A 20,456-nucleotide genomic window follows, 5' to 3' on the forward strand; every position below is an offset into this window, starting at 1 on the left:
TATGTAATATTCACTACAAAAGAGGCTAAAATCAAGCACGGTTATACCTCAGAAAGGAGAGACCACATTAACCAGAATGGTTAAATCCCTAAACTTTACAGTCAGACAGCCTTAGTTTTGAGCCCTAATTCTGCCACTCATGAGTTTATGTGATCTAGGGATATAACCTCTTTAAACCATGGTTTTGTTATCAGTGAAATGGGGATACTATTAGTTGGAAAAATGAAATGAGATACTGCATATAAAGTGTCAGCTACCCATTAAGAGTTTGTAGAGTGACTAAAGTCTCATCATATCATTGTCATCGTTGTCATCATCATCATCATCGTCAAAGGCTTTGTGATGAAGGCACTCACTATCTGGATGGGCAGACACACGACAGAAGACTGAACAACCAGAAGTTATGAAGATAGGTACTGTGGGTGTTAGAAAGATTCAGGGCAAAACAGGGAAGGCAAGTGGTACTATTTAATGGAAACATTGGGTAGTTCCAGGAAAGTAAGGGGAAAGAACATTGGGAAGTTAGACTTAAATGCCAGACTGGGAAATTTAGTCTTTATTCTGCAGGCAATACTGAGGCTTTACAGGATTCTAAACATGGAAGTGACTGGTTCAGAGCCAGCTGTAGCAGGAATATTCTGGATGTTTGTGCAGGATGGACTTGGGAGGGTGAGGGCAGATGAAAGCAGATAGCCACTTAGGGAGCTTTTCCAATGCTTCCAATGAGAAGTTGAGGCCCCTCTCTGGGATGGTGGTATAGGACAGGAAAAGATGGAATCAGCATGTGGGACACTGGGAAGAAGGAACTGGCAGAACTGTATCTAGCTGAATGTGAGAGCTAAAGTGAAGAGGCAGAGTCAAAGAGAGTTCCGAAGGCTAAGAACTAGATGGCCAGGCATGGTACTACTATTCTAACAGAAATAAAGCACAGGGAGCCTACTTTTAGGGGGGATGATAAATTTGCTTTTAGTTATGCTAAGTTTGAGGTGCAGTGGGACATCCAGCTAATAAGTGATAACCAAGAAACACTTGGAAATGTGATCTTAGAACCCTGACATATTTATTTAGAAGACATCTGCAAAGAGGTAGTAGCTAAAAAGTATACAGTTGGATCAACTGTCTTTGGGTAAGAGTATTAACTCAAAAGGATCAGGGACTCTTGGAAAACACCTCCCACACCTAGGGGAGTGAAAGAGAAGCCTGTGAGCAAGGAGGAGGAGAAGGGAGAGAGAGGTGAGGACACCACACCATCAGAGAGGCTCCACACCATCAGAGAGGCCAAAAGTGGAGCAAATTTCATGGAGCATAGGAGTACTCAGAGGAATTATGAGCTGCAGAGAGGTCAAAAAGGAAGAACTGAGAATGGACCACTGGATTTGGCCATTAGGAAATCATTGATGATTTATGAGAGAATGAGTGAAAGAAAAAGCTAGATTACAGATGCAAAGCAATGAAATGGTGTAGGGGGAAAAGGAGATACTGAGAATACATTACTAGTTCAAGAAGTTCAGAAATGAAAGGACAGAGATAAGGGGGAGGCTCAAGGTGGGACCAGAATTGCTCTTCCCCAGATAAATGACCACTCATCAGTGTTTATTCAGAGATGTTTGTCTATACTCTAATAGAAGGAGTATTTGTGGGAGGATTCCAGAGGAGGGACTTTGGGACAAACTAGATTGAAAGGCAGACTACAGCCATTGTAAGTTATAGAACATGTTATCTATATGTGTACAGCAGCATCTGTTTTAGCAGAGAGAAGTCATTTATCATGCATCAACAGACTGAGAGAGAGAGGAACAAGAAACTCTCCTTCTCCACTTAGGAAAACAAAGCTTGATCCAGTCTTTGAAAAGTATTTAAAAGCTTTGAAAAAGTATGTCAGCAAGGAAGGAATGCTAAGAAAAACAAGTGTCCTTTGTGTTCCCTTCCATGACTTTTCCACCCAAATGTATTTTAGGAAATTGCCCAGGTGCATCATCAGAACATTCTAATATCACTATTAACACTGTCCAGGTTGATGGGACTTATATCTGCAGTATTTTTCATTTTATAAAAAGCTCTCATGATCTCTTTTATCCTCGCAGAATCCCCATGAGGTATTACCTTTCTCTACTTTACAAGGGAAGAAACTGAGGATCAGAAAGAATTAAGTGATTTTCCCCAAGTTACCCAGCCAGGAAAATGATAGAGCCCTGTACCCCTCATTCTTTTCAGTGTATGCTTTCATATAATATGGTCTTCACAGTATGGCTGTCTGGCTATGGCATGACAAACCAAAGTGTACCAGGACTCTCATCTCTCTGGTTTTGGAGGCGCTATAATTTTTATCAATATAGCCTTAAATGGTGTTAACTTTGGGGCACTTTTACCCAGTCTTGTTTTTGACTAAACAGTATCCAGTACATGGCCTGAGCTATTTTTTTCTGTGCTCCCTTTTCACCCCCATCTTAAAGGGCCCTAGGGCAGAAGTTTCAGCAATGTGTTTCCTTCCCTCCTTCATTTGCCCAGCTCAGTCAGGCCTCTGAAATGCATGACCAAATTCTCAATACTTACACCTGCTCCAGAAGGTCAGGAGGCAGGAAAGCAACTCTCTCCCTCAATACCTAGTTTGTTCTAGTAGGAAGAGGGCCAGGCCGGGCTTGGTAGCTCATGCCTGTAATCCTAACACTTTGGCACGCAAAGGCAGGGGTATTGCTTGAGCCCAGGAATTCAAGACCAGCCTGGGCAATGTGTCAAAACCCTATCTCTACAAAAAAAAAAAAATACAAAAAATTAGCCAGGCATGGTGGTGTATGCCTGTAGTCCCAGCTACTTGGGAGGGTGAGGTGGGAGGATCACCTGAGCCCAGGGAGGTAGAGGCTGCAGTGAACTGTGATTGTGCCACTGCACGCCAGCCTGGGCAACAGAGTGAGACCCCATCTCAAAAACAAACAAACAAAAAAAAACAAAAAAAGAAAAAAAGAAAAAAGAAGGAATTAGAGGGAATTGGAGGCTGAAGGCCCAGCTTCTGGTGCGAACTACCAGTCTCACTCTGTGATCTTAGTTATGTCACTCAATGCACTGAGCACCAGTTTCTTGATCAGAAAAATGAGGACAATAATAGCTATGTTATAACTCTGCTTCAAGGATCCAGTGAAACACTTGCTGGGTTTAATTTTCTCCTATAGCCATCTTGAAATTCTTAGCAATTTTTGTAGGAGAAGCCCTGTGTTTTCATTTTGCACTGGGCCCCCCAAAAATTATATAGCTGGTTTCATCTGCATGCCCTTGGCCAAGTTACTTCACTTCCATAATCTATAATTAATTTAAATGAATTGAATTGTTAGGAAATCAATTGTTAGGACAATTCTCAATCCTTCCTCTACTTCAGCAAAGTTTGACACAGTGGATTAGTCTCTCCTCCTTGAAACAGTCTTTCCTCTTGGCTTCTGAGACACTATATTTTTCCAGTTTTCCTCTGCCTCACCGGCTGCCCCTTTGCTGTTTTCTCCCTAACCTGTTAGCACATCCAAAATGAAACTCTTGATCATCTCCTCCAGGCCTGCTTCTCCCAGTCTTCCTGATCTGTGAATGCTAACTCCATCCTTCCAGTTGTTCACAACAAATCTTTATCTTGATTCTTTATGTCTCACCCCATATACAAGTTATAAGTTAATCCAGAATCTGACCATGGCTTCACCACTGCCATCATCCAAACCTTAATAATCTCTCATCTGGATCATTGCAATACCATTCTGATTGTTCTTCTTGCTTCCTCTGCCCCTGTCACACATAGTAGCCAGAATAATTCTTTAAACATATAAGTCAGATCGTATCACTCCTCTGTCCAAAACCATGCCATGACCATCCATCTCACTCAGAGTAGAAATCCTACAAGGGGCAATAATAGGCTTCTTCTCTGATCCCACCTCCTTAACACTCCCCTCCTTGGGACATTTACTGGTGCCCCTATACCTGGAATGCCCTCCCAGATATCAGCATGGCATATCTGGCCCCTCACCTCCATCAGTTCTGTACACCTGTCACCCTACCAGTCAAGCCTTCTCTGACCACACTATTTAAAATAACAGCCACCATCAACCTCCTTTTTCTTATCCTATTATGCCCAGCTCAGTTTTCTCCAAAGCACTTATCACCATCTGACACATTATATATTTTATTTATTTCCTTATTGTTTATCTCTCCCCATTAAAATGTAGGTTTCATAAAGGCAGGGACTTTGCTGTTCAATTACTCTATCTCTAACACATAGGACAGTGCTGGGCATGGAATGAATGACAGTAGAAAGAGCTCTGGCACAGATGATGATATTGCTATTATTAAGTCACAGCAGCATCAAGCCCTGAGTGTATAAATTACTGTCCCAGGCTGCATGTTCATGAAGCAGGGAGTGAGGGCGATTATGGGGACTACAGTGAGCCAAGCCTCCCACCAGATCATACTTTGGAGACAGAAAAGTGAATCAGGAGCTGTATCTGCTCTCTAAGGGTTTGTGGCCTAGAGAGAGGTTTATATATATATGCGAATAACTCTAGAACAAGGCAGCATTTGTCAAAAAAAATGTGGACTTTAATGCCTAACACACATTCTGGAAATTCTAGTTAGAGAATTCTAACTAAATTTCTAACTAGAATTTTCTACAGAGAGAAGGGACCATGAACTGTGGCTTGTAAACTTACTGTAGGCTATTTCTGTCTCAAATTCCCGCTCTGGCCTGTTTATCATGCCAGAGACACCTTGCCTGACTTCCAATCTAGTTTGCTCCAAAGTGTCTCTCCACTGGCCTCCTCCACCCAATATTACCTTCAATTTACTGTTAACTTGAAACCCCACCCTCTTACAGTCCCTCCACACTCTGCTTCTAGATACAGGGAACATGGGGCAGGGGTGGAATCGACTTAGGTAGGTTGTAGCAGGATATAAAGAATCTATTATTTCCTTACAATACAGATGTACACACTTTCTCCTCTATGAGCCTACAGGGCACAGAGCTCAGGAACTGCACCATCCGCCTCTACAGCACAAGAAGGGGCATTAAGTAAAATTTGCTGAATTGTTGAACTGGGTGTTACAAGCTCTTAGTAAGGATAATTTTATTCAAGAAGTACCTCTGCATCCACTGAAGGTGTCCCAGAGGGATTCTATAATGTTATTTTATTAAACTATCCTAATGTAAGAAACAACCTAACTAATAAGAATTAAAACATATCAAATAAAGGGGCCAATATTTAAAAAACACTATTTTGTAATTTTTAAAGTTACTTTGAGTTATTTAAACCCCATATCTGAAAATCCAAAATTTTCAAGCAAATAATGCCTGCTGTTCCGTGCAGGATTCCTTCGAGTAGGGGCTCCCTGAAGTTACCTGAATTTTTAGATACAGAGATTTACTTACGAGAAGGACTGGGGAACTGAGAGAGGTAAAGCTAAATATTAGGATTTAGTAATTAAAAACCAAGTTAAATTTTAGTGGCAGATACTTGGGTTTTTGTTATATCATTCTCGATCCCTTCAGTGTGTTTGACAGCTTGTTTCTCTAATATATTTACACGATACACACATTTTTATACCCAGGAAAGATCAAGCACACAAAATGATGACCCATCTCCTAATCTCTAAGAGATGTTGCTGGCAATAAGTAATAAAATACTGAGTATAGGTAACTCTCCTCCTCGGTTTTCAGTTTCTTTGTATATAAAATAGGCAGGGACTAGATGATTTTGGGCTGTTCGAGTTCTAATGCCTTAAGACTCCATGGAAGTAGTGGGTATCTATTCATATTACAAAGGTCTTTCTTTATAAAGAATCCTCTTCAGACTTTCTCTTTCTTTAGCGCATTTAAACTATGACTTGCTTTACCAAAATCTGGTTACTGTATTTTTATTGGTAGCTAGCATTTATTGACCAAGTTCAATATGCTAGGCACACATAAAATGCCTCATATGGATTACTGGACTTAATCATCCCAGTAACTTTCTGAGGTGGATACCAATATTGTCCCCATGTTATAGATAGGTAAATTGACTCCAAGGCTATCTAACCTGCCTCAAGTCACTGAATTAGGGAATGCCAACCCTAGAATTCAAACTCACTTCAATTCAATCTGAATCCAGAACACATATATTAATCCTGCATCTCCCAGACTGGCTTCCTGTATCAGGAGGTGCTCAGGGTTTCTTCTTTAGTTGAACCATAGTAGTCTGTGGCTCCTTGTATTCACAAATGGGGTGACTGCTTGGAGATAGGATGGTTCCTTTGATGATTTCAACTTAATTTCTGGGATATAATGTGGTGATATTTTCATTAAGAAGTAATTTTTCACCTTCCCCTATATGAGTAACAATGGATTTCACTAGTTATCTTGAGTCACTTGTGAATGATTTGGTGAGCAAAAAAGGGTAAAAAATTGCTGTGAAATTCTAATTTGGTTCTTTATGTCTATTTGTTATCTAAGTCTAACAGCATACACAGCAAAACTGTATATTATTTTGCAACAGATTAAGGTGAAAAAAGCCACATACAGGAAGCCATGTAAGATTAATATATATCACACTTTCTAGAAACTTTTATATCCATTATTTTCACTTTCACAAGAACCGTATGAAGTAGGCAAGACAGGAATTATTTACCCATTTTGCAAATGCAGAGAGTCATAGAAAAGGGAGGTGACTTGCCCTGGGCCACTGAGCTGGTTGGAGCCTAGATTGTGTTCTTTCTACACTAGGCTAACTCCATCTGTAAAAAAGAACATCAGATCCAGACACTTCCTGGAAGATAGAACCAAAAGAGTGCTGACTAGAGGCTGTGCCATGCCAGGCGGTGGCCAGAGAGTTTCCCTGTATAAATAGCAACCTATGCTAGAGGTTGCTAGCACCAGCCATTTCCCCTACTCACACCTGTGCAGTGTGATAAAGATAGTAGAATTAGCCTGCAGTTGTGGTCCAACCAGATAAAACTTTTAGGCGGGAAGTCAAGTGACAGGCAAACTTGTGTGTGTGGTTTTTTTTTTTTTTAAGTGTTAGTTGTTTTTGATATTTTAAAAAAGTGTCTAGGCTGCTTGTGGAAGTCAGACCAAAATAGCAGGAAGGTATTGCAGCAAGATGGATTTGGGAAAGGACCAATCTCATTTGAAGCACCATCAGACACCTGACCCTCATCAAGAAGAGACCCATTCTCCAGGTAATGAAAAATACCTTAAGAGCTGGTGGCTGTTGAGGAGAATTCAGGGTATGAAAATTTTCTCTTTTCAATGGATCTGGCCAAAAAAAAAAAAGGAAATATACTTAAATGAAAGCTAATGAGACTAGTTCATCCAATAATTTCATTCGATGGCTGTGGTAAAACAAGTGGATTCATACATTTCTATGGCAGCACAAATTTGGTCTAACGTTTGGAAAGAGATCTGGCAATAAGTGGTGAGAGCTATAATACTGCTTATTCTTTTGACTCACTAATCTCAGTCCTTGGATCTATCCTAAAGCAACATTTCTCAAAATGTTTTGTGGAACCTTAGGCCTTGAGATAACTTAAGACATTGTTTTAAATTTTTTTTGCTACATGGATCTCTTTGGCATTCTGATGAACCCAGAGACTCCTTCTTTGAATAAAATTTTTAAAGGCATGAAATTAAATATATAAGACTAGAAAGGGAATAATTATATTAAGATACAAATATCAAAATAAAAATTGTGATATAGTAATATATATGAGTATTTATAGATTACAATGTACAGTGGTGGGTCTCATAATAGTATCAAGTCAAATAAATCATAGCCAGTAGGTGATATTTTAAGGTATCTGCAACAACTATAATGTGATATAAAAAATATGTGATTTCTTTATAGGGACAAAGTCATATGCTGAGGGGGAGGGAGAGCATCAGGAAGAATAGATAATAGATGCTGGGCTTAATACCTAGGTGATGGGATGATCTGTGCAGCAAACCACCATGGCACATGTATACCTATGTAACAAACCTGCATATCCTGCAAATGAATCCCTGAACTTAAAATAAAAGTTGAAAAAAAAGTCATATACTGCCAAACTACTGTGGTTTGTTATCTACATTCATAATTGAAGGAACTGTCAATTTTAATTAGAGGTTGGTAAAAATAAAGGTATAATTTTTTCCTATAAAGAACCCTTATCCCAAGAACAAGAGGCACCATGGTTCAAGGGGCATGCTCTATTCTTTAGAGGTCCCAGTGTGGATTTGTGTTACTTCACAGGCTCTAGGAAGCTCTACATCAAAGACTCATTAATTTTTCTCAACCTTAGACGGCAGCAGAAACTTTTTTGATCAAACCCTTAATTTTCCAAAGAATGCGAAGAAACACCATTCTAAGGAAAAAAATACCAAAGAAAAGCTATATGCAATGAATATGCTTATTATAATTTGATATACAAGGCAAAGATAACTAGCAACAACCTAAATGCTCAATCCAAGAGGAATGATTGGGTAAATGACAGTACATCAACTAGACTATGTATCATATTGTCATTAAAATTATCATTATGAAGACTACATCATGGAAAATAGTTCTAATATAACGCTAGGTTAATAAAAAGATAAAATTGTGGTATGCTATTCTTACAACTTTGTGTAATATAAAGACTGGACAGAAGTGAGGAATAAAATGAAAACAAGTTATCACATTAAAGACAGCAAAATATGGCTGCTTTTTTCATTATTTGTACAATATATAAAATTACTTTGAAGAAATTAATAGGTTGGTAGCACACTTATGTACAAATACTATGTAGGAGTAGGTCTCTGACCTTTTCATTCAAAAACATTTGCTGAATGTCTGCTTCCAGGCTTTCTCTGGAGATACAAGGATAAATGAGATGCAGTCCTTGTCCTCAAAAAGCTAGGAGAAAAACCTAGCACAGAGACTCTGCCACTTGGCTACAGGACTTTTGCTGATAGACACCACAGTTCATCACTTTCTCTAATCACTTTTATTTTATTACAGAAGTCATTGGAACCTGGAGTTTGAGAAACAGAGAACGACTTAGAAAAAGAAAAGCTGAAGTGCAAGAAAAGGAAACGTCACAATGGCTATTTGGGTATGGTAGCATCAGAAGGGAAAGGGGACTAATATATTTATTGAGGATGTTATGCATCAAGTAGTGCTGTGCACTTTACACACTGTATTTTTTCTTTCCAACAATCCTGTAAATCAGGCATGGTTATCCCTATTTTAAAGAAAAACAGAGACTAAGCCTCCAGTGAGTTACATCTCTTGCCTAAAGTCACACACACAGCTGGTAAAATGGTGGGAACAGAATTTTTTCCCTGGTCTCTTTTAATTAAAGCACTGAGCAACCAAATTATATTATAGAGAAGCCTGGTGTTTAGCTCCTATGGTAATATAAACATAGAAGCATCCTGTTGGGAGTGGGAAACATCATTGAAGAAGCCTCCAAGATTGTTCTCCAAGCTTTCTATTAGCTAAATCTTTACTGAATGAGTGTGATTAACTCCCCATGGAATAAGCCAAAACATTCGCTGTAAATGAGTGACAAAGAGTTTACATAACCTGTATGTTCACCTGTATGTAAATGCAGGAAGGGGGTACAATAACATGACTGTACGTTAGGCGGCATCTAATTGCATCTATTTCAAATATGATTGTGACAACTGGGGACTTGCTTGCTTGGAAGGGGAGCCCAAAGAGCCAAAAGTGCAGCATCCATCTAAGCCAAAGTGTCTCCACCTTGACACTGCTGACACTGGGGGCAGGAGAACTTCCTGTTGTGTGGGGGGCTGGCTTGTGCACTGCAGATGTTTTGTAGCATTTTCTGGCCTCTAGATGCCAACAGCACCCTCCACCCCAGCTGTGACAACAAAATGTCTCCAAACATTGTCAAATGTCTTCTGGGGTGGGGCTGGGGGAAGACAGGCAAAATCATCCCCAGTTGAGAACCACTAATTTAAGCAAAGCACTCTTCCTAAGAAAGGGCATTTTCCAATCCCCCAAACCCCACTGTGGACTAAGCACTGTCTGTTCTGCTACAACAGATGTTTCTATAACACGAAGTTCACATACGATTGATAAATAGGAGAATGATGTCAGTATAATGTGGGGATTGTGTTGGTTCATGATTTTTTCCTAGTCAGAAGAAAGCAGAATAGTGGGAAGAGAATTAAAACCTTCAGCTGGAAAGAAAAAGCCTTCAGCTTGGCTGTTGCATAAGCAGGATTCTTTTCGGCCGGCATCCAGGGTTCCCTCCCCAGAGAGGCACAACACCAGCCTTGAGCAGCTCTCCATCAAGTGGCAGCTTGCACTTCCCTCCTGTGCCCAACTTAACAGCAACCCCGCTGGCTCAGAGCTCAGGTCTCAGCAGCTTCAAGCCTGCAATTACACTATATTTGCATTTACTATCCCCTGAGGCAGCCTCCAGCCACAGTAAACTGCTTGTCTGGACCATCCAAGTTCTCTCTCCTGGTACCAATTATTGTTTTAGTTAGTGTTAAAATGTTGCAAGGGTTTTGAATCATTTGTCCCAAGCCTATTTGCCCCACCTCCATAACCACTGTAACTTTATAGAGGATGATTTTGCAGAAAGTGAGGTTTTTTAGGAACACGTGTATCATTTTATAGTAGAAATATTTGCATTAGGGTCCTGTGGCAGGTCTACTGAAGATTATCCAATTAGCTCCCAAATTCCATACTAAGCAATCTTCCAATCATTACTTGGCTTCCCAAGTACTTATCTACAGAGACAGTGCATTTGTTTGGGAGCCCAGAGCCCAGGTATTCTCATCTCCTCCCCACCACTTCTCTCCCCCATCCCCTCCTCTCTCCTCTCCTCTCGTTTTCTTTTTTCTCTCTCTTTCTCTCATTCATTCATTCATTCATTCGTTTTGAGACAGAGTCTCACTCTGCTGCCCAGGCTGGAGTGTAGTGGCACGATCTCAGCTCACTGCAACCTCTGCCTCCCAGGTTCAAGTGATTCTCGTGCCTCAGCTCCCAAGTAGCTGGGAATACAGGCACTGGCCACCACGCCCAGCTAGTTTTTGTATTTTTTAGTAGAGAGGGTGTTTCACCATGATGGCCAGGCTGGTCTGGAACTCCTGGCTTCAAGTGATTCGCCCACCTTGGCCTCCCAAAGTGCTGAGATTACAGGCGTGAGCCACTGTGCCCAGCCAGTCCAGGTATTTTCTACTATGTGACTTTGTATGTCTGTTCATTTAAAAATTGGTCTTCTTTTGAGAAGTGTCTGTTCATGTCCTTTGCCCACTTTTTGATGGGGTTGTTTGTTTTTTTCTTGTAAATTTGTTTGAGTTCATTGTAGATTCTGGATATTAGCCCTTTGTCAGATGAGTAGGTTGCAAAAATTTTCTCCCATGCTGTAGGTTGACTGTTCACTCTGATGGTAGTTTCTTTTGCTGTGCAGAAGCTCTTTAGTTTAATTAGATCCCATTTGTCAATTTTGGCTTTTGTTGCCATTGCTTTTTTGAACAATGAGAACTCATGGACACAGGAAGGGGAACATCACACTCTGGGGACTGTTGTGGGTTGGGGGGAGCGGGGAGGGACAGCATTAGGAGATATACCTAATGCTAAATGACGAGTTAATGGGTGCAGCAAACCAACACGGCACATGGATACATATGTAACAAACTTGCACATTGTGCACATGTACCCTAAAACCTAAAGTATAAAAAAAAATTGGTCTTTAGGTTTATATGTCAGTCTCCTTAAATCTGCTTGATGAGCTCTGCCCCTGCCCTGATAAATGGAGGTAGTCTCAGTGTGCTAACAGAATCAGGTTTCTGGGCTTGCTGGGCTGAGGGTATTCACTCAAATGGATAACACCTTAGTGAGCCTCTTGGCAGCTGGCTGGACTTGCTCTGGTGATACATCTCTATAATGCTGAGGCCCGTGCCCTCTTTCCTCACTACAACATACCATACAGTGAAACTTTATCAGTTTCAGAGAAAGGCAGCAGAGTGCATGTTTATGAGCCTGGCTGTTAAAGCCAGAATGACTAGATTCGTAGCCTGGCTCCCCTACTTTGTAGCCAGAGCCCTTGGAAATATGAAAAATAAATAATTCTCATTATAAATGAATAGACTGGCACTCTGGTTTATATACTAGTCTCTTTGCATTTAGTCTGTGTGTATTACTTCACTACCCCTGAGTAAACTCATACTCAGGGTTTCTAGACCTGCAATCCAGGCACGGCTCCTTGTCTGTGCAGCCTGCAGGTGGATAATGTATATGGCTTGATTATCAAATACAAGTGTTGGGCAAGTTACTCAACATCTCTGTGTTTCAGTTTTGTCATTTGCAAAATGAAAATAATAACTATCTACTTCATAGACTGATGTGAAGATTATATGAGATAACAAAATAACTAAATTATTTAAGCAGTGCCTGACATATACAAGCACTATAAATGTTTCCTGTATTCATATGAGTCCTAATTTATATTTGAATAATTCATTCATGTGTTATTATATATAATTCTTATAACTACCACATGAAATTGGGCCGATATTATTTACCTCATTTCACTTACAAGGAAACCAAGGCATGTAGAGGTTAAGTGACTTGCCCACAATCATGAGAGAGTACAGTTTAGGCCACATAGGTATTTTTTGTATTTTTTGAAAAACTACCAGGGAAGACATGGACTATTACATTACTCAGATCTCCTCATATAGAGATTTAAATAACAAATTCTTTAGGGTTTAATATCTAGGAAAAAATACGTGTTTCCTAATGAACTTGGATATACTATTAATATCTTTTTCAAAAAATTTATCAGAATTTTATGATTTATCTTGTCACCTTGGTTACTTGTAGTAATAGTTCAAAATGCTGAGGTGCCATAACCATCATCTTTAGATTTCCTTTTTTTTTTTTTTTTTGAGACACAGTCTCATTCTGTCACCCAGGCTGGAGTGCAGTGGCACAAACTCAGCTCACTGCAACCTCCACCTCCTGGGTTCAAGCGATTCTCTTGCCTCAGCCTCCCAAGTAGCTGGGATTACAGACACGCACCGCCATGCCTGGCTAATTTTTGTATTTTTAGTAGAGACAGGGTTTCACTATGTTGGCCAGGCTGGTCTTGAACTCCTGACCTCGTGATCCACCCGCCTCGGCCTCCGAGAGTGCTGGGATTACAGGCGTGAGCCACCGCACCCGGCCTAGATTTTCTTTTTTAAATATAATTTTCAATATTATTTTAGACTGCTCTGTTACATCTATATCTTTTTTTTCTCTTTTTTCTATAGCCTCATAATAGAAGTGAACATATATACTTTTTTGATATTGACTTCAAACTGTGTTTGGTGAGGTAATCTTTTAAAAACACTTTTTTACAACAGAAATTTCAAACATACACAAAAAAATGGAACAGGGTATACTTTTTTTAAATATGCAAGGAATGATGGGCACTATAAAGATGTGAAAAAACACTGGTTTTTATCTCCAAAGACTGTCTAAAATGTTTACTAAAAGAAATACAGTTTCTTCAGAAATAACTACAGTATGAGGCAGCCTACATTCCTTGCCTTTAGCATGGTACACCCAGTAAGTCCTATAGGAGTGCTAAGCTGGGAGAGCATTTTAGTCCTGTAGTCTCTTAGAGAAGGCTCCATGGAGCGGGTAGCATGAAACAGAATTTCAGTAGATTTAGAAAGATGATGAAATGCTTATTTATAGTACTTCCCCCAGCCCCCAGCCCATCTGTATTAGCCATCTGTATTTCGTTGTATTTGCAGTGCCTAACAATTTGTCACTGGCTGCAATTTCCATGCATATCCTTTCATCTTCTAGATCTTTAATTTATTAATTAGGAATAGGTATAATATGGCCACTCATGCCTATCTACCAGGCTTCTTAACTTCAAGAAGTGTTTTTGCAGCCTTTGACCCCTTACAGTATACCTCATTTGACATATACTGTAGCAACTTAGAATTCTTTACACAAAATAATGTATTTGATAATCAAGCCATATACAGCATCCACCTGCAGGCTGCACAGACGAGGAGCTGTGCCAGGATTGCAGGTCTAGAAACTCGATTTGTATGAGTTTACTCAGGGGTAGGGAAGTAACACACACAGACTAAATGCAAAGAGACTAGTGTATAAACCAGAATGCCACTCTATTAATTTGTAATGAGAATTATTTATTTTCCATAACCAAACTTTAAGAATATGCTAAAACACACACACACGTGCGGGCGTGCGCACATGCATTACCCTCACCAAGAAGGCTCCTGGTAAGCAAGGTATCAATGCCACGAAGTCCTGGAGAAACATTCCCTCTCCTAAGAATTGAGAACATCTAGCGCTGCTCCTTCATTTTACAAACAAGGAGATTGAGGTCCAGAGAGATTAAGTGACTAGTTCATGATCCTTGTGCAGTGAGGCAGTGGGGGACCTGGCACTGTTATTACAAGCATTTATTTGAATTCTGTAGCACCACTGCTGACACTAATTCTGTTCTTTCTGCAGAGAACAGAAAAAACGCAAGCAGCAGAGAACAGGAAAAGGAAATCAAAGAGGCAGAAAGAGACAACAAAATACAGAATGGAAGGTGGAGCCTCAGTCACAGATAGAAAAGGAAATAGTGGAGAAAGCACTGGAACCTACAGAGAAAAAGACTGAGCCACCTGGGAGCATAACCAAAGTATTTCCTTCAGTAGCCTCCCCGCAAAAAGTTGTGCCTGAGGAACACTTTTCTGAAACATGTCAAGAAAGTAACATACATCAGGAGAATTTTTCTGAGTACCAAGAAATAGCAGTACAAAACCATTCTTCTGAAACATGCCAACATGTGGCTGAACCTGAAGACCTCTCTCCTAAAATGTACCAAAAAATATCTGTACTTCATGACAATTCTTCCAAAATATGCCAAGGCATGGAGGAACCTGAAGACAACTCTCCTAACACATGCCAAGTAATATCTGTAATTCAAGACCATCCTTTCAAAATGTACCAAGATATGGTTAAACGAGAAGATCTGGCTCCTAAAATGTGCCAAGAAGCTGCTGTACCCAAAATCCTTCCTTGTCCAACATCTGAAGACACAGCTGATCTGGCGGGATGCTCTCTTCAAGCATATCCAAAACCAGATGTGCCTAAAGGCTATATTCTTGACACAGACCAAAATTCAGCAGAATCAGAGGAATACAATGAAACAGATCAAGGAATAGCTGAAACAGAAGGCTTTTTTTCTAAAACACAAGAAATGGCTGAGCCTAAAGATCTTTCTACAAAAACACACCAAGAATCAGCTGAACCAAAATACCTTCCTCATAAAACATGTAAAGAAATTATTGTGCCTAAAGCCCCCTCTCATAAAACAATCCAAGAAACACCTCATTCTGAAGACTATTCAATTGAAATAAACCAAGAAACACCTGGGTCTGAAAAATATTCACCTGAAACGTATCAAGAAATACCTGGGCTTGAAGAATATTCACCTGAAATATACCAAGAAACATCCCAGCTTGAAGAATATTCACCTGAAATATACCAAGAAACACCGGGGCCTGAAAACCTCTCTACCGAGACATATAAAAATAAGGATGTGCATAAAGAATGCTTTCCAGAACCACACCAAGAAACAGGTGGGCCCCAAGGCCAGGATCCTAAAGCACACCAGGAAGATGCTAAAGATGTTTATACTTTTCCTCAAGGTAAGGGATGTTTATAGCACCAAGGTAGGTACATCTCCCCCAGAGTAGTGATTTACAACTTTCTCTGACAATCCTGGGTTATCCCCGGTTATTTCCATGGATACTATGAATTTCACTGACTAGTTTTAAGTGAACAATATTTTCATGCAACCAATGTCTGTCTTGCCATATTTCAAAGAGTTAAAAAAATTGAAAATACAAGCATGTACATTAAGTACTTATTCATATTATCCATCCATTATGAGATGCTATAGTCAATGAAATGAACCCAGTATAGGATGAATTATTGCAAAATATTTTAAAAAATTAAGTCTACATTAACAACAAAGCTTGATGAATGAAGTTTTTCTAGGAAATTTAATTTGCCTGATAAATGGAAAGCAGGTAAATTCATAGTATGAAGTACTGAGGGAGATACAAAGCTGTAAAATATAATCCTGTTACTAGGGAATTCATTGTTGTAGGATTTATCAGGTTTACCAAAAACCCTATTTCAAGATTTGTTCCTGAAAAACTTTTTCCTAAGTATAGCAATTTGAAAATAATGCAACCTTTCTTTAATTTCACTTGCCTCAGAGACATAACTGAGAACTCTGGTTCTCTTCGTACAGTACTGTAGACAGTATAAGAAATGGACTGAGTCTATCAGATCATAGTTATCCCCAGGAAACTGATTTCTAAAGAAATCCCTTTAGTAGTTTATTTGCTCTTTATCCTAAAAGATGAGTGCAACAAAAACACGGTGCTAGTTGGTTTCCAAGTAATACCAGTTTTGAGGAACTACTTTAAAGAAATACATTGCAGCAAAAAGCAGGCATGTGAAGCAGTACGTGCACTGACAGAGTACCCTGCTGGAGAAGCAGCTCTAACCAACACAGCGTCCTGATTCCTAACTGCTTCATTCTAAACCCAGCAAGGTTGACGTGGTCAATTAATTAATGCTTATTTTATTTTTGGCTTTGTTTGACCAAATAAATGGGAATACCTATTTTTCCTGATTATAAAAGTAGTAAGTGTTCATTATAATAAAGCAATATGTAAGTGAATATCGAGTAAAAGTCCCCTATGATACCATCTTCTATCTCCAGTTCCCAATGTTAAGGTTGTTTTGTTTCAACAAATGAGACAGTACCCATCCTATTCTGTAACTTGTTTTTGTTTTCATTTACAATATGTATTGGAGCCATCTTTATGATGTCTTTTGTAACAACTGCATAGTACTGTGCTATATGTATATTCAACCAGTCTCTATAAGGATGAACACTCAGGTTACTGCCAAGTTTTACTATTACAACAATGTTCAATGAACATCATTGGGAATAACATTTATTTAGTTAACATTTATCTGGTACTTTTCTATGTGCCAGACACCATATTAAATATTTTATGTGGTTTATTTTATTCAACGTTAAAAGCTCTACTGGATAAATAATACTCCCATTCTAAATATAAGGAAATGGAGGCACTGGAGGCTTAAGTTTGTCTGATTATTTCCTTTGAGTCAATCCCTAGAAATCGAATTGTTGGGCCAAAGGGTACCCAAATTTAAAGTTTGAATATACAGTCAGTCAGACTAGCCTCCAGAAATGTGGTAGCAATTCACACAAGACAGGTGCCTTTTCCCCACACCCTTGTCAGCACTGTACATTATGACATTTAAAAAATATTTGTCTGTCTGCTAGGTTAAAAAATACACTTGATCTTAGCCAAAAGGCTGAGAAATGATAGGTTAAAAAATAAAACCCACCTAATGGTCTTAATCACCCCCTTTTATAATTAATGGTACTAGACATCTTTTCAGGATTATTATAAATATAATTTTTAAAGAATTGCCTGTTTGAATCCTTGTCCCATTCAACATTTTTTATTTCTTTTTTCCGATTAAAAAACTCTTTAAATAATACTTTTTACTATGTATATGTTGCAAATATTTTTCCAGTTGTCTTTGATTTGGTTTAACTTTGTTTATAGTGGTTTTCGCCATATATAATTTTAATTTTTAGGTATCAAACCTGCTAGTCTTTTCCTTTATGGTTTCTGGTCTCTGTGTTCTGCGTAGAATCCTAAGATTACTAAAAACACTATTATTTCTATAATTTTATGGTATTTAAAAATTTATCCCATCTGCAGTTTGTTGTTGTGTATGTTGTGAAGCAGTTTTTCTTCCTCCAAATGGAAAGTCAATTGTCCCAATACAATTTATTGAATCTATTTTTTTATTTTATTTGATTTTACAGAAATGAAAGAAAAACCCAAAGAAGAGCCAGAAATACCAGCAATTCTGAATGAGACTCATCCAGAAAATGATGTCTATAGTTATGTTTTGTTTTAACAATGCTCAACCATAAAGTTGTGGTCCAATGGAACATACAGCTTAATAGTTTATGCATGATTTTCTCAAAATATTGTAAAACTTTTGACAATGTTCATGAATATTATTTTTTCTATTTGTAGACCATATCTGAAAGAAACAACATTTTTTAAGGCTCTACCACATAGACAATATCATGCTAGAGTGTGTGTGTGTGCGTGCATGTGTGTGTATATGTGGGTATATGTCGGGGAGAGGATAGTGGTGGGAAGAGACAAATAGGGAAGGGGGGAGGACTGGATAATTGGTTTTCCCCCCTAAGAACATTTATTTAAGTCTTAAGAGCAGATAAGTGACTAAGACTGAACACGTACATTTTGGGGAGTATATAGTTTTCTTGTAAATGCTGTTCAATTATTAGTGTAACAGTAGCATCAAAATTTTATTCAGGCTTTAGTTGACTCTTTTGGTCAGTTTTAACAATTCTCCTTAAAAGATATTTTGGAGTGATGAATGTTGTTTACTTTTGTATTTGAATTTTGATTTTCTATTTTTACTTTTTAAATATTGTATTTGTGCAAAATGTACATTAAATCATTATTACATGCTTAACTGTGTGGATACCATCATGTTAATTGTGGAGGTTAGAAGACCTAACACCCCATGGTGGGGTTAATTTGGTTTCATGGGGAAATAAAACAGAAAACAAATAATTACAAAAGAAAATAGTAAGGGCTGGTGCCATTTGAATGGTAGATACAAACAGAGAATGCTCACTTTTTGTTGGAGTGACCTGAAGAAATTACACAGGCATGAAGCCTTGAGAGACGGAAAGTATTTGCATAGATGAGGATAGCAGCATTACTGTATGTGACAAAGAGAAGGGTAAGTTCAAAACATGTTCAAGAGAACTGCAGGCAAACCATGGTTAATGTAGAGTCCATATGAAATAGTAGTAGGCTTGCATGCTAAAAAACTCATTATTACTAGAGCATAGAATATTTTGCTTACCTAACCAAGAAATGTGTCACTTGTTAAAAATGGGGAATGAAGTCAGATTTTTGAACAATGGAATGGCAATTTTAGTATTTTAGGAATATGATAAATATGGTGATAATGGTAAAGATTAACTGAAAACAAGAGACCAGGGGCAGGAATAGAAGCTATTCTGGATGGGAAGATGTCTGAAAATCTACCCTGGTATTTTTTGTTTTCAGTTTTCCTTCTGTTATTACAGAGGACTAAGGATATTTTTGCAAATAAAGGTTCATTCAGCAAGAACACACTTGCACAAGCTTTCCATATAGGCACTGTGCTTGGTACTAGCTACATCAAAGAACAAGACAGGGTCACAGTCCCTCAGGCATTCATGGTATAATGAACATGACAGAGCAGTGGTTCTCTCAACCCTTCTGGTACATTAGACTCGCCTGGGAAGGTTTCAAAAATACATATATGTCCAGACTTCTCCCCCAGGGATTCAGATTTCCCCGTCTAGGTGATGTACAGGCATAGGTATATTTATTTTTTAATTGTTTTATGCTTCAAATAATAGTTTTTGTAGGAATAATTTTAGAATTACAGAGAAGTTATGATAGTACAAAAGTTACTATATACCTTTCACCCAGTTTACACCAATGTTAACGTCTTACATAACCATGGGCCATTTGTCAAAACTAAGAAATCAGGATAGTTACACTACCATTAACTACAGACATTATTCCGTTTTCATGAATTTTTCCACTAATGTCCTTTGTCTGCGTCAGGGTCCAATCCAGGATATAGAGTTGCATTTAGGATGTTTTTATTTTAAAAGCTCTCCCAACAATTCTGAAGTGGAGCTAGGGTTGAGAACCACTGGTACAGTGGGATGTTACAGTATTGTTTCCCTCCTATCAGCCTACCCCCTTTTGTGTGTACATTAAATTTTTTACCATCAGGATGTATTCATTGTACAATTATTCATACCCCCATTATATTTATTACACAACATACTGAGGGCAGGGCAGCACAACCACATAATAGTTTCTTCTCTTTTTTTCTTTTTTTTTTGAGACGGAGTCTCGCTCTGTCGCCCAGGCTGGAGTGCAGTGGCACCATCTCGGCTCACTGCAAGCTCCGCCTCCCGGGTTCATGCCATTCTCCTGCCTCAGCCTCCCGACTAGCTGGGACTACAGGCGCCCGCCACCACGCTTGGCTGTTTTTTTTTTTTTTGTATTTTTAGTAGACGGGGTTTCACCGTGTTAGCTAGGATGGTCTTGATCTCCTGACCTCGTGATCCTCCTCGGCCTCCCAAAGTGCTGGGATTACAGGCGTGAGCCACCGCGCCTGGCCACAACCATGTAATAGTTTCTTACCTCTCAATGACACTTCAACATTTATACTTTCACATAAACTATTTTATTTGATCTGCACAAAAGTATGTGAAATAGGCCAGGCGGTGATTATCACTCTCACTTAAAGATGAGGGAATAACATCATAGA

The 20,456-nt window shown here is 38.9% G+C and overlaps 1 protein-coding gene across 2 annotated transcripts; it reads left to right on the forward strand.

Moving 5' to 3' along the window:
* The first annotated feature begins 369 nt into the window (after nucleotides 1-369).
* Nucleotides 370-18,584, forward strand: HEMGN (hemogen). 2 transcript variants are annotated; one of them, XM_003260543.3, is made up of 5 exons: nucleotides 370-454; nucleotides 7,046-7,179; nucleotides 8,976-9,069; nucleotides 14,475-15,661; nucleotides 17,899-18,584. In XM_003260543.3, the coding sequence occupies exons 2-5, from the start codon at nucleotides 7,101-7,103 to the stop codon at nucleotides 17,991-17,993; spliced, it is 1,455 nt and encodes a 484-aa protein (XP_003260591.1). In that variant the 5' UTR covers nucleotides 370-454; nucleotides 7,046-7,100; the 3' UTR covers nucleotides 17,994-18,584. The 2 variants fall into 2 exon arrangements, with proteins under 2 accessions (XP_003260591.1, XP_030651786.1); XM_030795926.1 differs by lacking the exon at nucleotides 370-454 and having other exon boundaries at nucleotides 6,895-7,179.
* The last annotated feature ends 1,872 nt before the right edge of the window (nucleotides 18,585-20,456 follow it).

The sequence above is a fragment of the Nomascus leucogenys genome, chromosome 1a (genome assembly GCF_006542625.1).
Source record: "Nomascus leucogenys isolate Asia chromosome 1a, Asia_NLE_v1, whole genome shotgun sequence".
Taxonomy (NCBI): domain Eukaryota; kingdom Metazoa; phylum Chordata; class Mammalia; order Primates; family Hylobatidae; genus Nomascus; species Nomascus leucogenys.